The 14,110-nt window shown below is 35.6% G+C and overlaps 2 protein-coding genes and 2 pseudogenes across 3 annotated transcripts; 3 read left to right on the top strand and 1 right to left on the bottom strand.

Annotated features, from left to right (window-relative positions):
• The first annotated feature begins 1,147 nt into the window (after positions 1 to 1,147).
• On the top strand, positions 1,148 to 3,951 carry LOC143577452 (fructose-bisphosphate aldolase 3, chloroplastic pseudogene; annotated as a pseudogene).
• Positions 3,920 to 7,502, top strand: LOC143577443 (fructose-bisphosphate aldolase 3, chloroplastic-like). The gene is made up of 5 exons (XM_077061276.1): positions 3,920 to 4,111; positions 4,214 to 4,304; positions 4,368 to 4,637; positions 5,769 to 6,050; positions 7,367 to 7,502. The coding sequence occupies exons 1-4, from the start codon at positions 3,984 to 3,986 to the stop codon at positions 6,045 to 6,047; spliced, it is 768 nt and encodes a 255-aa protein (XP_076917391.1). The 5' UTR covers positions 3,920 to 3,983; the 3' UTR covers positions 6,048 to 6,050; positions 7,367 to 7,502.
• LOC143577445 (uncharacterized) lies at positions 7,201 to 7,788 on the top strand. The gene has a single exon (XM_077061277.1). The coding sequence runs from the start codon at positions 7,327 to 7,329 to the stop codon at positions 7,786 to 7,788; it is 462 nt and encodes a 153-aa protein (XP_076917392.1). The 5' UTR covers positions 7,201 to 7,326.
• Positions 7,789 to 7,933: 145 nt separating this feature from the next.
• LOC143577453 (protein DETOXIFICATION 12-like) lies at positions 7,934 to 13,333 on the bottom strand (annotated as a pseudogene). The gene is made up of 7 exons (XR_013143110.1): positions 13,037 to 13,333; positions 10,490 to 11,031; positions 9,701 to 9,779; positions 9,558 to 9,614; positions 9,237 to 9,475; positions 8,066 to 8,271; positions 7,934 to 7,996 (listed from the first exon to the last, which is right to left on the bottom strand). The product of XR_013143110.1 is annotated as a protein DETOXIFICATION 12-like (transcript).
• Between the last annotated feature and the right edge of the window lie 777 nt (positions 13,334 to 14,110).

Genomic DNA, 14,110 nt, shown 5'->3' on the forward strand with positions numbered 1-14,110 from the left:
TCAATAGTTTGGTTTTCAGATTCCTTGGTTATTACTGGCTAAATATCTTAATCCGGTTTCCTTGGTTTAACCAAAATAAATTTATTAACCAAAAATTGATTACCTATTTCGGTTTCATGAAAAACCAAATAAGCAATTTAGTTTGATTTCAAGCCGTTTTATCTCCGTCTGATTTTTTGTTTAAAATAATTTTAACGCCTCTAAAACAATACAACACGTTCTTTAGACCAAGTATAGTGGGCATCATGGAGGGTGCAAAGCGCCAAAAACATGCGCTATGTGGCTATGGGCTTCAATCACTCTCAGCGCTTTTGTACAAAATGTCCCAAAACTTTTGAAGGTGGAATCCTTTACAAATGAACCAATAGCGAAAAATGAGGGAGCCCTACGCCCTCCCTCCACTACTATGCATGGTCTTATCATGTGATAGATGGAACGCTTTTAATATCTAAATGTTATGTATAGCTTGGGTTTTGATGGTTTTGTTTTTGGGTGGCATGGCCACTGTTTGTAATAGGTTGGTGGCGAATTTTCTTTTGGTGTAACTAGTTCCTTGCTAGCCGTTGTTGTATGTTGTTTTCTTGTGTTATATATATATATTCTTTATGGGTCCTACTAGGGACATCCATACACCCATCAATACGCCTCGCATAGCCCTATACGAAATGTATTGGTGGGTGTTTTGGAAAAAATAGGGGTGTCTCTAGAATTCCCCTTTCTTTATTGGCCGTTAAAAAAAAAAAAAAAAACTACTACGTACGGTCTTAATATTTAACTCAAGCACCATTTCAACATGTGAAAAGTTTCTTGTTATGACTTTACGATACCATTGAAAGGGTAAAATCGTCCCATTAATATGACATTACACCTACCATCATCACAAAAAAAAAAAAAAAAAAAAAAAAAAACGTACGGTCTTAATATTTAACTCAAGCACCATTTCAACATGTGAAAAGTTTCTTGTTATGACTTCACGATACCATTGAAAGGGTAAAATCGTCCCATTAATATGACATTACACGTACCATCATCACGTTAACAATAATAATCGGTAATTCCGCACACCACCTTCGTCTTATTATATATACGCGGACTCTCCCACACACCAACCCCTATATTATATACACACACACTCAGATCGTCATCAATGGCGTCTGCATTAAGTTTCGTAAAACTAAACACACCTTCTTCAATCAGTCAACCATCCTTCAATCAACCGCAACGCCCTCCGTCACGTGTCATCCGTGTAGCCGGATCTTACACCGAAGAACTCGTTCAAACCGCCGTGAGTTTGTTACACTTTCTGTTATTCACGCACTGTGTTGTCAATTGCTTTAACTCTTAATTAATTCATTCATTTTTTGTATTTAGTTTTTGTTAATTTAGTTTTTAGAGTTTTAAATAGTTGATCTTAGGGCTTACTGTAATTGCAATTGGACGTTAGTTTATAATTCTGTAGCATGACTAAACTTATAGAGACAAATTTAGAGGTGTAAACGAGCTACTTGAGTTGAGATTGGCTTGAGAAAAGCTCGAATTAAGTCGATTTAAACGAGATAGAGCCTAAAAATAAGCTTGTTTAATAAACAAGCCTAAGCTCGAGCTTCACTGATTGAGCTCGGTGGGCTAGCGAACCTAAACGTGACTATTATTTATTTAATTTTAATTTAATAATTGTTATTATTACTACTATATATAATTAACAAGCTTGGTGCCGCAAGTAGCCTATGGGCCATTTGGCGGCACCGTAGGTCTGTATTGGTTGGTGATTTTTTTTTTTAATTTAGTTACCAAAATAAATGTAACGGAAACTGACCAAACGCCGTTTTTTTAGTTCCGGGACCATAACTAATCTAAAAGGAACCGGCCGAGTTCGTGTAGACTCACGGCCTTATTTATAGCCCATGACCGACAACGCTACCGACCGACCCCCCCCCCCCCCCCCAATTGGTCGTTGATCCACCTCAAGTTTTATATTTTTTCGTTTTTTTTAGTTATGGTACCGTAAGGTATGTAATCAAAATGACCGAATTCGTGTTAAGTTACCGTCTCAATGCTCGGGACCGACAACGCTTGGGTTTTACCACCGCCCAGGTTTGCCAACCAAATAAAAATCGTCTTAAATATTTTGTTTTCTTATATGTTAATGTTATTATAAATTTGACGAATTAATTTTTTGGGTTTTAACCCTCTAATTTTACCAACGGTGGTGTCTATATTGTTACGAACGCAGCCGGTACTGACCGAATTCGTGTCAACTCATCGTCGTAACGCTCGCGTTGAAACGCTAAACTAGTTATATATAAAATTATGATAAAAACAACTAAATATTATATATACATATATATAAATAATTTAAAAAATATATATAATAAATAATAAGTAGGAGCCGAGCTAGAGCTCTTTGTAAGTTAAACGAGCCAATCTCAAGCCTAGTCAAGCTCGGCTCAGCTCGTTTACTCCCCTAGAGATAATCAGAGAAAACGAGAATGGGTAAAATGAATAAACGTATAGTCCTATTTATCTTACTTTCGGCAGAATATTACATCACGTCAAATAATTTTCAGTAGAATATTGCATTGCATCAGATGTATTGGTAATATTACATCGCGTCAAATAATTTTCAGTTGAACATTACATCGCGTCAGCAAATTTTTGGTAGAATCTTATATCCTGTCACATATACTTTCACGTGATTTCACCCAAGAATCCCGGATGGTACGCAAGTCTGGACATTAATACAAGTCGCATAGGGCTATATGGCTTGTATAGGTACGAGACGTCAGGCCTATACGAGTCGAATAGACTGGTCAAACTGCAGGTCTGACACTTCCGTACCACTGCGGTGCACACAGCACGTTTATTCAACTCGTTTAGTCGTATAGGCCCTGACTGGCTGGTGACAGTGAGAGGTCTGCTGTCAGAATAACATCTCTCTTTAAGTATTGTTAGTTTGGCAACTGTTGTGGTAGGCTGTGTGGTCATATTAAATATGCCTTTTTTTGCACAATGGACACTATATTTATGCTTGAACATGATCTTGCCTGCTTTCTTTTTCAAAAGTGTTGCTTCTTTGTTGACCTTTTTAATGCACTGAACATGGTTCTATTTTATACTGCTCATTTACATAGCTTTTAAATCCCTTTTCTAAAATGGTATTTATGATCATTTGAAATGAAGTATGTAACATTTAGAAGCAATTACCTTTGATCTTTGGTAAATTACTAACTTTTTGGATTAAAAACAATTGCATCACCGGGTCATGGTACGAGATGTCAGGCCTATACGAGTCGAATAGATTGATCAAACTGCAGGTCTGACACTTCTGTACCATTGTTGAGCATGCAAAGTCTATTCGACATGCCATATCCACACATGCCTTTTTTTGCACAATGGACAGTATATTTATTTTTTAATGTGATCTTGACTGCTTTATTCTTCAAAAGCGATGCTTCTTTGCTGACTTTTGTTATGCACTGAACATGATTCTATTTTATACTGCTCATGTACCTAGCTTTTTGATTCCTTTTCTAAATGAAAATGTTGTTAAAATGAAGTGAAGTTTATATTTTATATCATTTAGAAGCAATTACATATTTACATTTGATCTTTGGCAAATTAGTAAATGTTATTTACATTTTGGATTAGAAAACGATTGCATCACCGGGACGTGGTATCTTAGCAATTGATGAATCAAATGCAACTTGTGGAAAGAGATTAGCATCAATTGGTTTAGAAAACACTGAAACCAACAGACAAGCCTACAGACAACTTCTGTTGACCACACCGGGCCTAGGTCAATACATATCAGGTTCCATCCTATTTGAAGAAACACTATATCAGTCAACTACAGATGGGAAGAAAATGGTTGACTGCTTGCGTGAACAGAACATTGTATCCGGAATCAAAGTCGATAAGGCAAGACGCATAATCTTTCAAGATTCTTGTTAACAGTTCATTAACCGTATAATTTATATCATTATATGTTACATGTTTTTCAGGGTTTGGTTCCATTACCAGGATCCAACAATGAATCTTGGTGTCAAGGGTTAGATGGGTTGGCTTCTAGATCAGCCGAGTATTACAATCAAGGAGCTCGTTTTGCTAAGTGGTGCGTTATATATATCTATATATCATATCAGTATGCAGATAATATTAGTAGTAGATAGTATTAAATATTATTGATTAATTATCATCTTATGTTCTTTTCTAGGAGAACTGTTGTCAGCATCCCGTGCGGTCCGTCTGCTTTGGCTGTGAAAGAAGCTGCGTGGGGACTCGCACGTTACGCTGCTATTTCTCAGGTTTTTTTGCCTTTAATCAATTTAGTTGACTTATTAAACGTTGACTAAAGCCGTGATATGTAGGACAATGGGTTGGTGCCAATAGTGGAGCCCGAGATCCTGCTCGACGGGGACCACTCGATTGCCACGACACTTGAAGTAGCTGAAAGAGTTTGGGCCGAGGTTTTCTATTACTTAGCAGAAAACAATGTTTTGTTCGAAGGAATTTTGCTTAAGCCCAGTATGGTTACACCAGGGGCAGATCATAAAGAAAAGGCTGACCCTGAAACTATTGCTAAATATACACTCACCATGCTCAAGAGGCGCGTCCCACCTGCGGTTCCCGGAATCATGGTATGTATTTTGACCACTTTAAGTGGTAATTTTGACCCGTTTACTTGTTAACAACTCAATTTGGATGTGGTCAAATGGGTTCAAGTAAAAGTTTTGGAACGGGTCAAAACTGCCCTGTTTTTAATGCAGTGAACCTCCTGAATCTTTATGTTGAAAGATTTGGATTATTATTGTATTAAAATTAGGTAGGCTTGTAAGCTGTAAATGAACCGAAAGAACATGAACGTAAGCATGGTCATGTTCGTTCATTTAACTTTAGTCGAGCATGAACATAATCGGACAATTTTTTTTAGCATGAACATAATCTCTATTATCTCTATTACGACCACTTTAACTTTTTTACTATTGCCTATTTATTGATCTACTATAGGTTTATGTTTCTCCTGTATGGCCTAAAGGTCTAGTGTTGAACTTGGTGTTCCTTTTACTTGGTCTTATGCATTTGGTTTCGAGCCGGGGGTCTCTTTGGAAGCAACCTCTCTATTCTTTGGGATGGAGGTACGGTTTGCCTACATCCCACCCTCCCCAGACCCTGCTTACAGATTTGCTGTTGGCGGGTTGTTGTTGTTGTTGAACATAATCGGACAATTTTTTTTCTATTTTGTTCGTTCGTTTTCATTTGCTAAGAGTCTAAACGAACAGTTTACAAATGTAAACAGACACAAACGAACGTAATTGAACAAACATAAACGAGTATAAATGAACACAGACGAACAAACGTTAACGAACATACATGAATGAACGAAGGAAACATGTGTTCATCTTCTTGTTCGTTTTATCAAATAAACAAAAGTGTTTTTTTTTCATGTTCGTTCGTTTATTAGATAAACAAACTTCCCGACGAGCGGTTCACTGAACGTTTTGTTCATTTGCATGCCTAAAATTAGGGGTCATTGCATCAAAAAATGCAACTTGCTTTCACCTTTTTGTCATTGTGTGTAACATTTTCAAATTTTCACTTTTTTGTCACCAATGGCAAGTAAAATGATGACATGTCACACTGCCACGTCATTTTTAAATTGAGGGTATTTCTATTAATGACAAAAATATAAAAGTAAGTTACATGGTGTAAGTTAAATTTTAACCTTTTAAATTAAGTAGTTTCTAAATAAAGATATTTTGGTTATGTAGTTTTTGTCAGGAGGACAATCAGAAATGGAAGCCACACTAAACCTGCATGCAATGAACCAAAGTCCAAACCCATGGCACGTGTCGTTCTCGTACGCACGCGCCCTTCAAAACTCCGTGCTCAAGGCATGGCAAGGACGGCCCGAGAACGTAGAAGCGGGCCAGAGAGCGCTTTTGGCCCGTGCAAAAGCAAACTCGTTGGCCCAGCTTGGAAAGTATTCTGCCGAAGGTGAAAGTGAGGATGCTAAGACCGGAATGTTTGTCAAGGGCTACACCTACTAATCGGTTGGTTTTTATTTTTACAGTTGTTTAGTCGCCTAAATCGGTTTTGATGTCTGCTTGTAATTTTTGATTTGGTTGAATAATGTGGTCTGTCAAGATTATGAGAATACTAAACTCTATTTATACAAATTGGTTACCTGTAGTGATTAACTGATATCCTTTTTGTATTGTATTGTTTTATATATTTATTAATAATAAGGATGGCTGTTTAAAGTTTTTATAAAGTATCTATAGTAAAGATGCTTTTTATATACTATTAGTGGCCGGGTGAAGTATGTTTAGCCAAACCCTTATTTTTAACGTTCGGTCCTAGTTACTTGCTAACAGTATCTCTGATTGACGGCTCGTTGAGATAGATTGTTCTACTTTTATAATGCAAGATATATTGCAATACAACTTGTTTCGAATTTCAGTATTCGGATATGATACGTAGAGGTGCACAAACCGGGTATTTTGTAGGAACTGGAACCGGGTAGGAACCGGTTCTGGGTATGGTCAACAAAAGTCAAAACCGGGTCGGGTAGGAACCGGTTTCGGGTATAGTCGGGCATTTTACCGGGTTTACCGGGTATTTTGTAGGAACTGGAACTGGGTAGGGACCGGTTCTGGGTATGGTCAACAAAAGTCAAAACCGGGTCAGGTAGGAACCGGTTCCGGGTATAGTCGAGCATTTGACCGGGTTTACAGGGTTTTTTTCGGGTTTTGCCGTTTCGGGTAGGGTTGGGTCGGGTTTTGCCCAAGTAAAGGTGGAACCGGTTCTAGCGGGTCCAGGTCCGGGAGAAACCCAATACCAGGTTGTACCAGGTACGGGTAGGAACCGGTTCCAGGTTGGGTCCAGAACCGGGTATTTTGTGCAGTTGTGCACCTCTAGATTCGAGTACAAGATTAAGTAATAGTGTAATACCCTACCCGATTACCAAAAACGTAATACACGTATACCTAAATTACGCTCGTAACTATTTCCTGTTTTTCATTTTACCCTTTTCTTTTGGTAATAGAGTGATATATTACTCCAGTAACTTTTAGTTTTTATATTTTTAATTTCTTTAGGTGATAAAACTGTACAAAAGTTTAAATTAGTAAAATGTATTTGAAATTCCCGACCGCAATTTTAGCAAACTAACAGGTATACCTGACATTATCGAAGTTATCGATATCTATCACAACTACATCAAATTCCCATGCATTTGTACCTCACATTCTCAACATTTTATCAAAACATCCATCATATTCATCCTCATATCAACCAAAAGCCAAAAACAAAACAAAACGAAACAAAATGGCGCCAGAAAATAACAAACAATCGATATTCCCAACAGACAAAGAAGAAGTAACGAAAATATTCAACCGATTCGACCTCAATGGCGACGGTAAAATCTCTGAGGACGAGCTAATCGGCATCCTGAAATCCCTCGGGTCCGACACGTCTCAAGACGAGGTGAAGCGAGTAATGGCTGATATCGATACTGATTCCGACGGGTTCATTAGCCTCGATGAGTTTATCGCATTCTGCAAAGGAGTTGCAGAATGCGACGAGATCAGTGATCTCAAGGAAGCCTTCAAACTCTATGATCTAAACAACAATGGTGTGATCTCCGCCAACGAGTTGCAACAAATATTGAGCCGGTTGGGGGAGAATTACACCGTCGAAAACTGTGCGAATATGATTAAGTCTGTCGATTCTGACGGCGATGGATTCGTTAATTTTGAAGAATTTAAGAAGATGATGTCCAAGAAATGAAGAATTCAAGTATGCAATATGCATTGTATATAAATCATTGGAATATATATTGTATTTTTTTTAAAGTTATTTACACCCAAATTATTAATGAAACATATATCATATTAAACATATGAGACTAATATTTCTAGCATGGGCATATTAACTAAACTCTCGGGCTCGCTAACGCGGATTCTTCCTCGAATAACCTCGCCTTCACCATCGCCACCTACACGATAAAAACGTCGCATATATCAGAAAACACGGCTAATTATATGTTTTTCTAATTACTATATACCTGTTTTTCATAATTTGTGCGGATCGATACAATGCCGAGAAGCGTAACTTGTATAAACGCGCCCACTAGTATCCCGATCCATAGGCCTATTCCTCGTAGCGAGGTGCAAAATCCCAATATAGCAGCAACCGGGATCCCGGCTAGATAAAATGCTGCTAGATTAATGTAAGCCCTTAAATGTTGCCATCCGACGCCTCTCGCAACACCTATAACCAACAAAGGACGGGATCATGAGAGAACTCGTTATTCGTGAACTAGAGAACTCCATACTACATACATGCTATATATATACTACAAAATATACTGCTATATATATCTTTAGGGATAGAGGTAAGGTGTGCCTACATCCCACCCTCCTCCCCAGACCCTATTTATGATAGCCTAGGCTATTTGTGGTAGGAAATATTGGGTATGATTGATGATTGAGAGTATATAATACATATACTTCATCTATGCAGTATAATGAAATATATATACTACATACTAGATTTTATCCCCGCGTATTACGGGGTTGTTTTGCATTATTCGTTTCTAATACTTCTATATTTTTTTGGATTATAATTTTATTTATTTTAAGGAAGTTAATAATATACTTACGGTTTGATGATGAAAGAGTTTTACAAATAAACGAAATATTATAACCCGGTTTAAAAGCTATCTGGGTTTGGTAATACCCATGACTCGCTTATTTTATTTTACTATAAAATTGGTTTATTAATTATGAATAATATTTTTTTTAAATCGGATATTATTTTTTAGTATACCCCTATTTTATAGGATTTTCATATCAAATATTTGGTGAGATTAATTTTTAATTTAATGAGATGTTATAACCCGTTTAAGGGCTATCTGGGTTTGGTGAGATCCATACCCGTGAATTCGGGTCAAATGCATGAGAAGCCTCCATTTACAAATAAAACAATCTAGTTATATGCAATATATACATATACCGCATATATTTAGTAGTATATATATCACATATATGTAGTATACATTAGTACATTACATATACTGTATATATGTGGTATATGCATATATTACATATATGCAGTATATATATTTCATTAGACTGCATGTATGTAATATAGAGTTCTCTCATAATCACACCCCTAACCATCAAACTGTCATATTTTTTTTTAAAATTTTAAAAAATTTTAAATATATATATAACCTGAAAGGGTTCATTGTAGACAATCCATCATAATGTTTAGACTAAGAAGAGGTGCCATTTTTGTGACATAATCGATAACTTCCTTCTCGTTTGTGAAAACGTATCCAAAAACACGTCGACTAATAAACATGCTTATGCTAACTATACTCGTCTCGGCAATGGCAATAATAAGGACAGTGTTGACTGCCACACGAGCGCCTTGTGGGTTTTCGGCCCCTAGCTCATTCGAGACTCTAGTGCTGCCAGTGCCATTTGGACCACTTTTAAGTTTTTAAACCGCGTTTAACTCGTTAGTTGTTCGAAAAGTATGAGTTTACGAACCTGATGCCAGCCCCGAACCCGTATGATATGGCATAGAATGTAGCAGTAGTACTGAGACTGTTGAACAAGAAATTAATATCATAACTATTTTGGCATATAGAAATTTGTTAATGTTTAAAAAGAATAAATAGTTTGTGATGTACCATATTGAAAGAACTGAAGTTTCAAGCTCCGGATTTGGTAGAAGACCAGACAACAATATTATATGACCACCCTTCAAGGCTGCAAGTCATGTTTAGCAATTATATCTAATGTGACATGAGTTTAGGGTTGTTAAGCAGGTCGTGTTTACGGGTTGACGGGCCCAATCAGACACGAACTTGAAATTTTTACATGAACCAAACATGACCTGAACCCAAAAATTGTCTCGAACACGTTAACCCAAACAAGACAGGCATATTTTCGGGTTGACCCGAACATGGCCCGTTTAACTTGAAAGGTTTTTTTATTTGTTTTTTATTTTTTTTATAAATATTATTAATTTAAATTTTCATGTTTCTAACAAAAAATAATAATGTTTAAGCGGGTTGACCCAAAAGTTTTTTATTTTTTTATCTTTTTCTCACATATTAAAATTTTTAATTTACATTTTTCCAACAAAAAAAAATGTACATATAAAAATTACATTTTAATTATAAAAACTCTATGCCAATTTCCTGTTTAGTTTAAAATTTACCATAAAGTTACCCAACCAATTTAATTTGTTACATAAAATACCTTTTAAAAAATTTTAAAAAAATGTTTTAAAAGGGTCAACCCACGAACCTGACAGGTTCGACCCAAACACGACCCATTTAACTAAAAGGGTTCACGGGTTTCAACCCGAAACTGACCCAAACCAAATTTCGCGTTATCTTCGGGTCGTGACAGAAATTTACAGCCCGAGACATATCATGCCGTCGTATGGTCTAAAACAAGAGATAAAACTTTACCAAACCATGACGGTGGATGGGATAGCATAGCTAAAGAAGTCTTTGATCCCATACAACACCTCAAGCGATACAGAACCACGGGTTGCTTCACACGCCGAAGAATATTTCATGTAAACCGACAAAAAAACTGCATCTAGCCACATTGTAATATCAAGTGATATAGCTGCTCCAATGCTCTTCAACCCGGTTTTATGTACCAAAAACCAACAAACAGGAATATGCAAGCATAAAACCGCGGTTGAGCTAACGAGCATAGGCAACAACATGCTTTGCATTTGGAAATATTTAAGTGGTTGAAGTATTGCATATGCAAAAAGTGAAGGAATAAGCCAAGTTATGAATATTCCAGCTTCGTGCGATATTGAAAGGTTTTGGCCCGTTAACACGAGTATGTTTTCCATGTAGTTCCATAATATAGATAGAGGAATGCAGACCAGTAGAAGTGAGAAAATAGCTGTGTAAACTTGAGTTCCGAATTTGTTGTATTGTTGAGCTCCATATGCTTGTCCACATAGTGTTTCTAGTGCACTTCCCATTCCCATCTGCAGGTTCAAAATGTTTAAAATATAGTTGATGAGTTAGGATTTAATTTAAATTTATAATAAAAGAGTGCAAATGAGTCGAGCTGCTCGCGATCTACTTGAGATCAGATCGATGAAAAGCTAGATATGAGCCGAGACATATCAAGCTCGAGCCTCAAATGAAGCTCATTTAGTTATCAAGCCTGAGCCCGAGTTCGAGCCTTGTATGCAATGGTGAAGGTTGCTTAGCCCCCCCCCCCCCCGTTTTTTTACGCAATAGCGAAAATTTATCCTTTTTCATCCGAAAATTTTTTTACCTAGTGTAAATTTAGCCGTTTTCGGCCGAAATTTTTTATACGTAGTGCAAAATTTAGCCTTTTCGGCTGAAATTTTTTTACGTAGTGTAAAGTTTAGCCTTTTTCAGCCGAAATTTTTTATACGTAGTGTAAATTTAGTCATTTTTCGGCCGAAAATTTGAGCACGCCCCCTTCGTTTGTGAAATTTTGTATACATTTTGAGTCCCCCCCCCTCCCCCCCCCCCCAGGTTTCTTGTTACAAGCTTCGCCACTGCTTGTATGCAGGGCCGTCTCTCAGATTTCAGGTGCCCCAGATGAGTACTAAAAAAAGCCCATATAAGATTTTTTGACCAAAGATCGACGATTTTTGTGAGAACAATAAAAAGAAAACAAAAGTTATTGTAGCGATAAACAAATATAAAACAAAATTAAATGGATCGAGAGGCATTTTTTTTAAACGGTGACTTTCTTTGTGTGTTAGACCACCGCACTCTCCAAATTTGGAGAGCACGCAGACTATGTTGTCTTATCCGGGTCCATGCTGGTTATCTGATGTGGGCTTCTTAAGTGTTTAACCAGACTGAATTACTCTTTATAACTATTAACTAGGCCTATTATGAGCTCAAGTGCTTTAAAACCGCATATTATGTGGCTGACTCACCCATCTCTTAATGTAGATATATATATATATATATGGTAAGGATCCTAAGAGAACCATTGGCAAATTGAGAACTTTGAGAACCATTTTGGACCACTAAAAAACTCCTCTAAAAAAATTATAAAACAAACAAAACCGAAAATTTTAAAAAAGTAAAAAAACCAAAATTCTTATATTTTATTCCGGTTTCATTAAAAAAAAACCGAATATTTTTTTTTCTTTTTAATTCGTATTATACCTATACACATATGTATACTTTCATTTAATCTCTAGTTACGTAATATACACATATGTTACCTTAAATTATACATATGTGTATAGGAAAAAACATGTGTGTACATATATAATAAAAAAACCGATTTTTTTTTCTTTTTAATTCGTATTATACCTATACACATATGTATACTTTTATTTAATCTCTAGTTATGTAATGTACACATATGTACATTATCATTTACCTTAAATTATACATATGTGTATAGGAAAAAAACATGTGTGTACATATATGTATATGTATAATTTAGCTAAACCGAGAAAATTTTTTTTACGTTTTTTTTTTAGAAACCGGGATGATAAATAAGAACTTTGGTTTTTTTACTTTTTTTATTTTTGTGTTTTTTTTTGTTTTATGATTTTTATTATTTTTGGGTTTTTTTGTGGTCCAAAATGGTTCTCATAATTCTCAATTCCCAAAAAGTTCTCACATGATCCTGATCCTATATATATATATATATATATATATCGGTATAAACTTTATTTTTATATATGTATAAAAAATTTAAAAAATTTCTGGCCCCTCTCGATATCGGGCCCTTGTTTGAACAGGTGGATCGTTTAGCCTCGTCAAGCTTTAATGAGCCCAGTATACTTTTAAGTTTCTACTCAGTCAGCTCATTAAAGTTTTCTCAAAATATATAAAAATAATTAAAAATGTATATAAATAAATTAATACATAACAACCCACGAGCCGAGCTCAAGCCTAGTCAAGCTCGAGCACGTCTTGTTTACTCATCTCCATCAGTTTTCTAACTAGAAAACTAAACTGGCATTGACAAATAAATCAAGAACTAACAAGTAAACTGAAACCAGTGACACTAGTAATGGAAATGGCAATGGAAGTGCTCGAAAGCGCAAGTTCGCCAATGCGACCGACGATCATGATGGTGATAATTTGCACCAAAAACTGTGACAGTGTCACAGCCACCATTGGCCCTGCAATTTACCCAAACTTCCTTGCTTCTTCACTGAACACATTCCATGTTAATATTAATCTACGGTTTCCGTCTTTTCTTTCTAATAATAATTCTTCTTCCACCGCGGCTGTACCGGAATCACAGACCGGAATATTTGTTTGTTGTGATGTTGCCATCAGTTAATGTTGGTACACAGATTGTTAAAAGAGAGAGTTACAAGTTACAACCCAAGTTGTGTTTGTTGTAATTTTCTTGATTTTATAGTGTTGTTTTGTGAGTAACAATTAGTATATTTTATAGGGTTGAAAGTGAAAAATGAGCTTGAGTTGATTCGAGATTAAATGAGCTCGAGTCTTAAAATGTTAAAACATGGTAGTATAATATTGAACTCGGGTTGGTTCGTGAGTACAAACGAGCTTGTTATTTATAAAAATTTTAATTTAATGTTATAAGTATATATATATATATATATATATTTAATATTTATTGTATATAAAATTACAATAAAAATAGTTAAATAATATATATTATGTTATATAAAAAGCGAGCGTGTTATTTATAAAATTTTTAATTTAATGTTATAATATATTATATATTTATATAATAATATTTATTATATATAAAGTTACAATAAAATAGTTAAATAATTATTATGCTACAAAAAATTAATCAAACAATTTTGGTAAAAAATGAGTTACAGAACTCAAAATGAATCACTTAAAACAACATCAATTTGTTACGTACAAAACGAGTCTTGAATAAAAATGATTCGCTTTCAAATTAATGCGTTGTTTTGAAAAAAAAACCGTATTAAAAAGGGTTCACCTGTAATTTTTTATTTTATGGCCACTAATTGCAACAAATGGTGGAGATAGCGGTCATGTTGGCGGAGATGTTGGAAATGGCGACGGTGATGGTGGCGACAGAACGGTATAATATCCACCCTTTGAACT

The sequence above is a fragment of the Bidens hawaiensis genome, unplaced genomic scaffold (assembly GCF_021521415.1).
Source record: "Bidens hawaiensis isolate Kalapana, Puna unplaced genomic scaffold, B.hawaiensis_p1.1 tig00028610_1, whole genome shotgun sequence".
Lineage (NCBI taxonomy): Eukaryota > Viridiplantae > Streptophyta > Magnoliopsida > Asterales > Asteraceae > Bidens > Bidens hawaiensis.

Excerpts from the sequence above, each read along its gene's own strand:
- LOC143577443 (XM_077061276.1), top strand. The coding sequence starts at position 3,984 with ATGTTACATGTTTTTCAGGGTTTGGTTCCATTACCAGGATCCAACAAT. Across the intron at positions 4,112-4,213 it reads GGAGCTCGTTTTGCTAAGTG|GAGAACTGTTGTCAGCATCC; the intron begins GTGCGTTATATA and ends GTTCTTTTCTAG. Across the intron at positions 4,638-5,768 it reads CTGCGGTTCCCGGAATCATG|TTTTTGTCAGGAGGACAATC; the intron begins GTATGTATTTTG and ends TTGGTTATGTAG.
- LOC143577445 (XM_077061277.1), top strand. The coding sequence starts at position 7,327 with ATGGCGCCAGAAAATAACAAACAATCGATATTCCCAACAGACAAAGAA.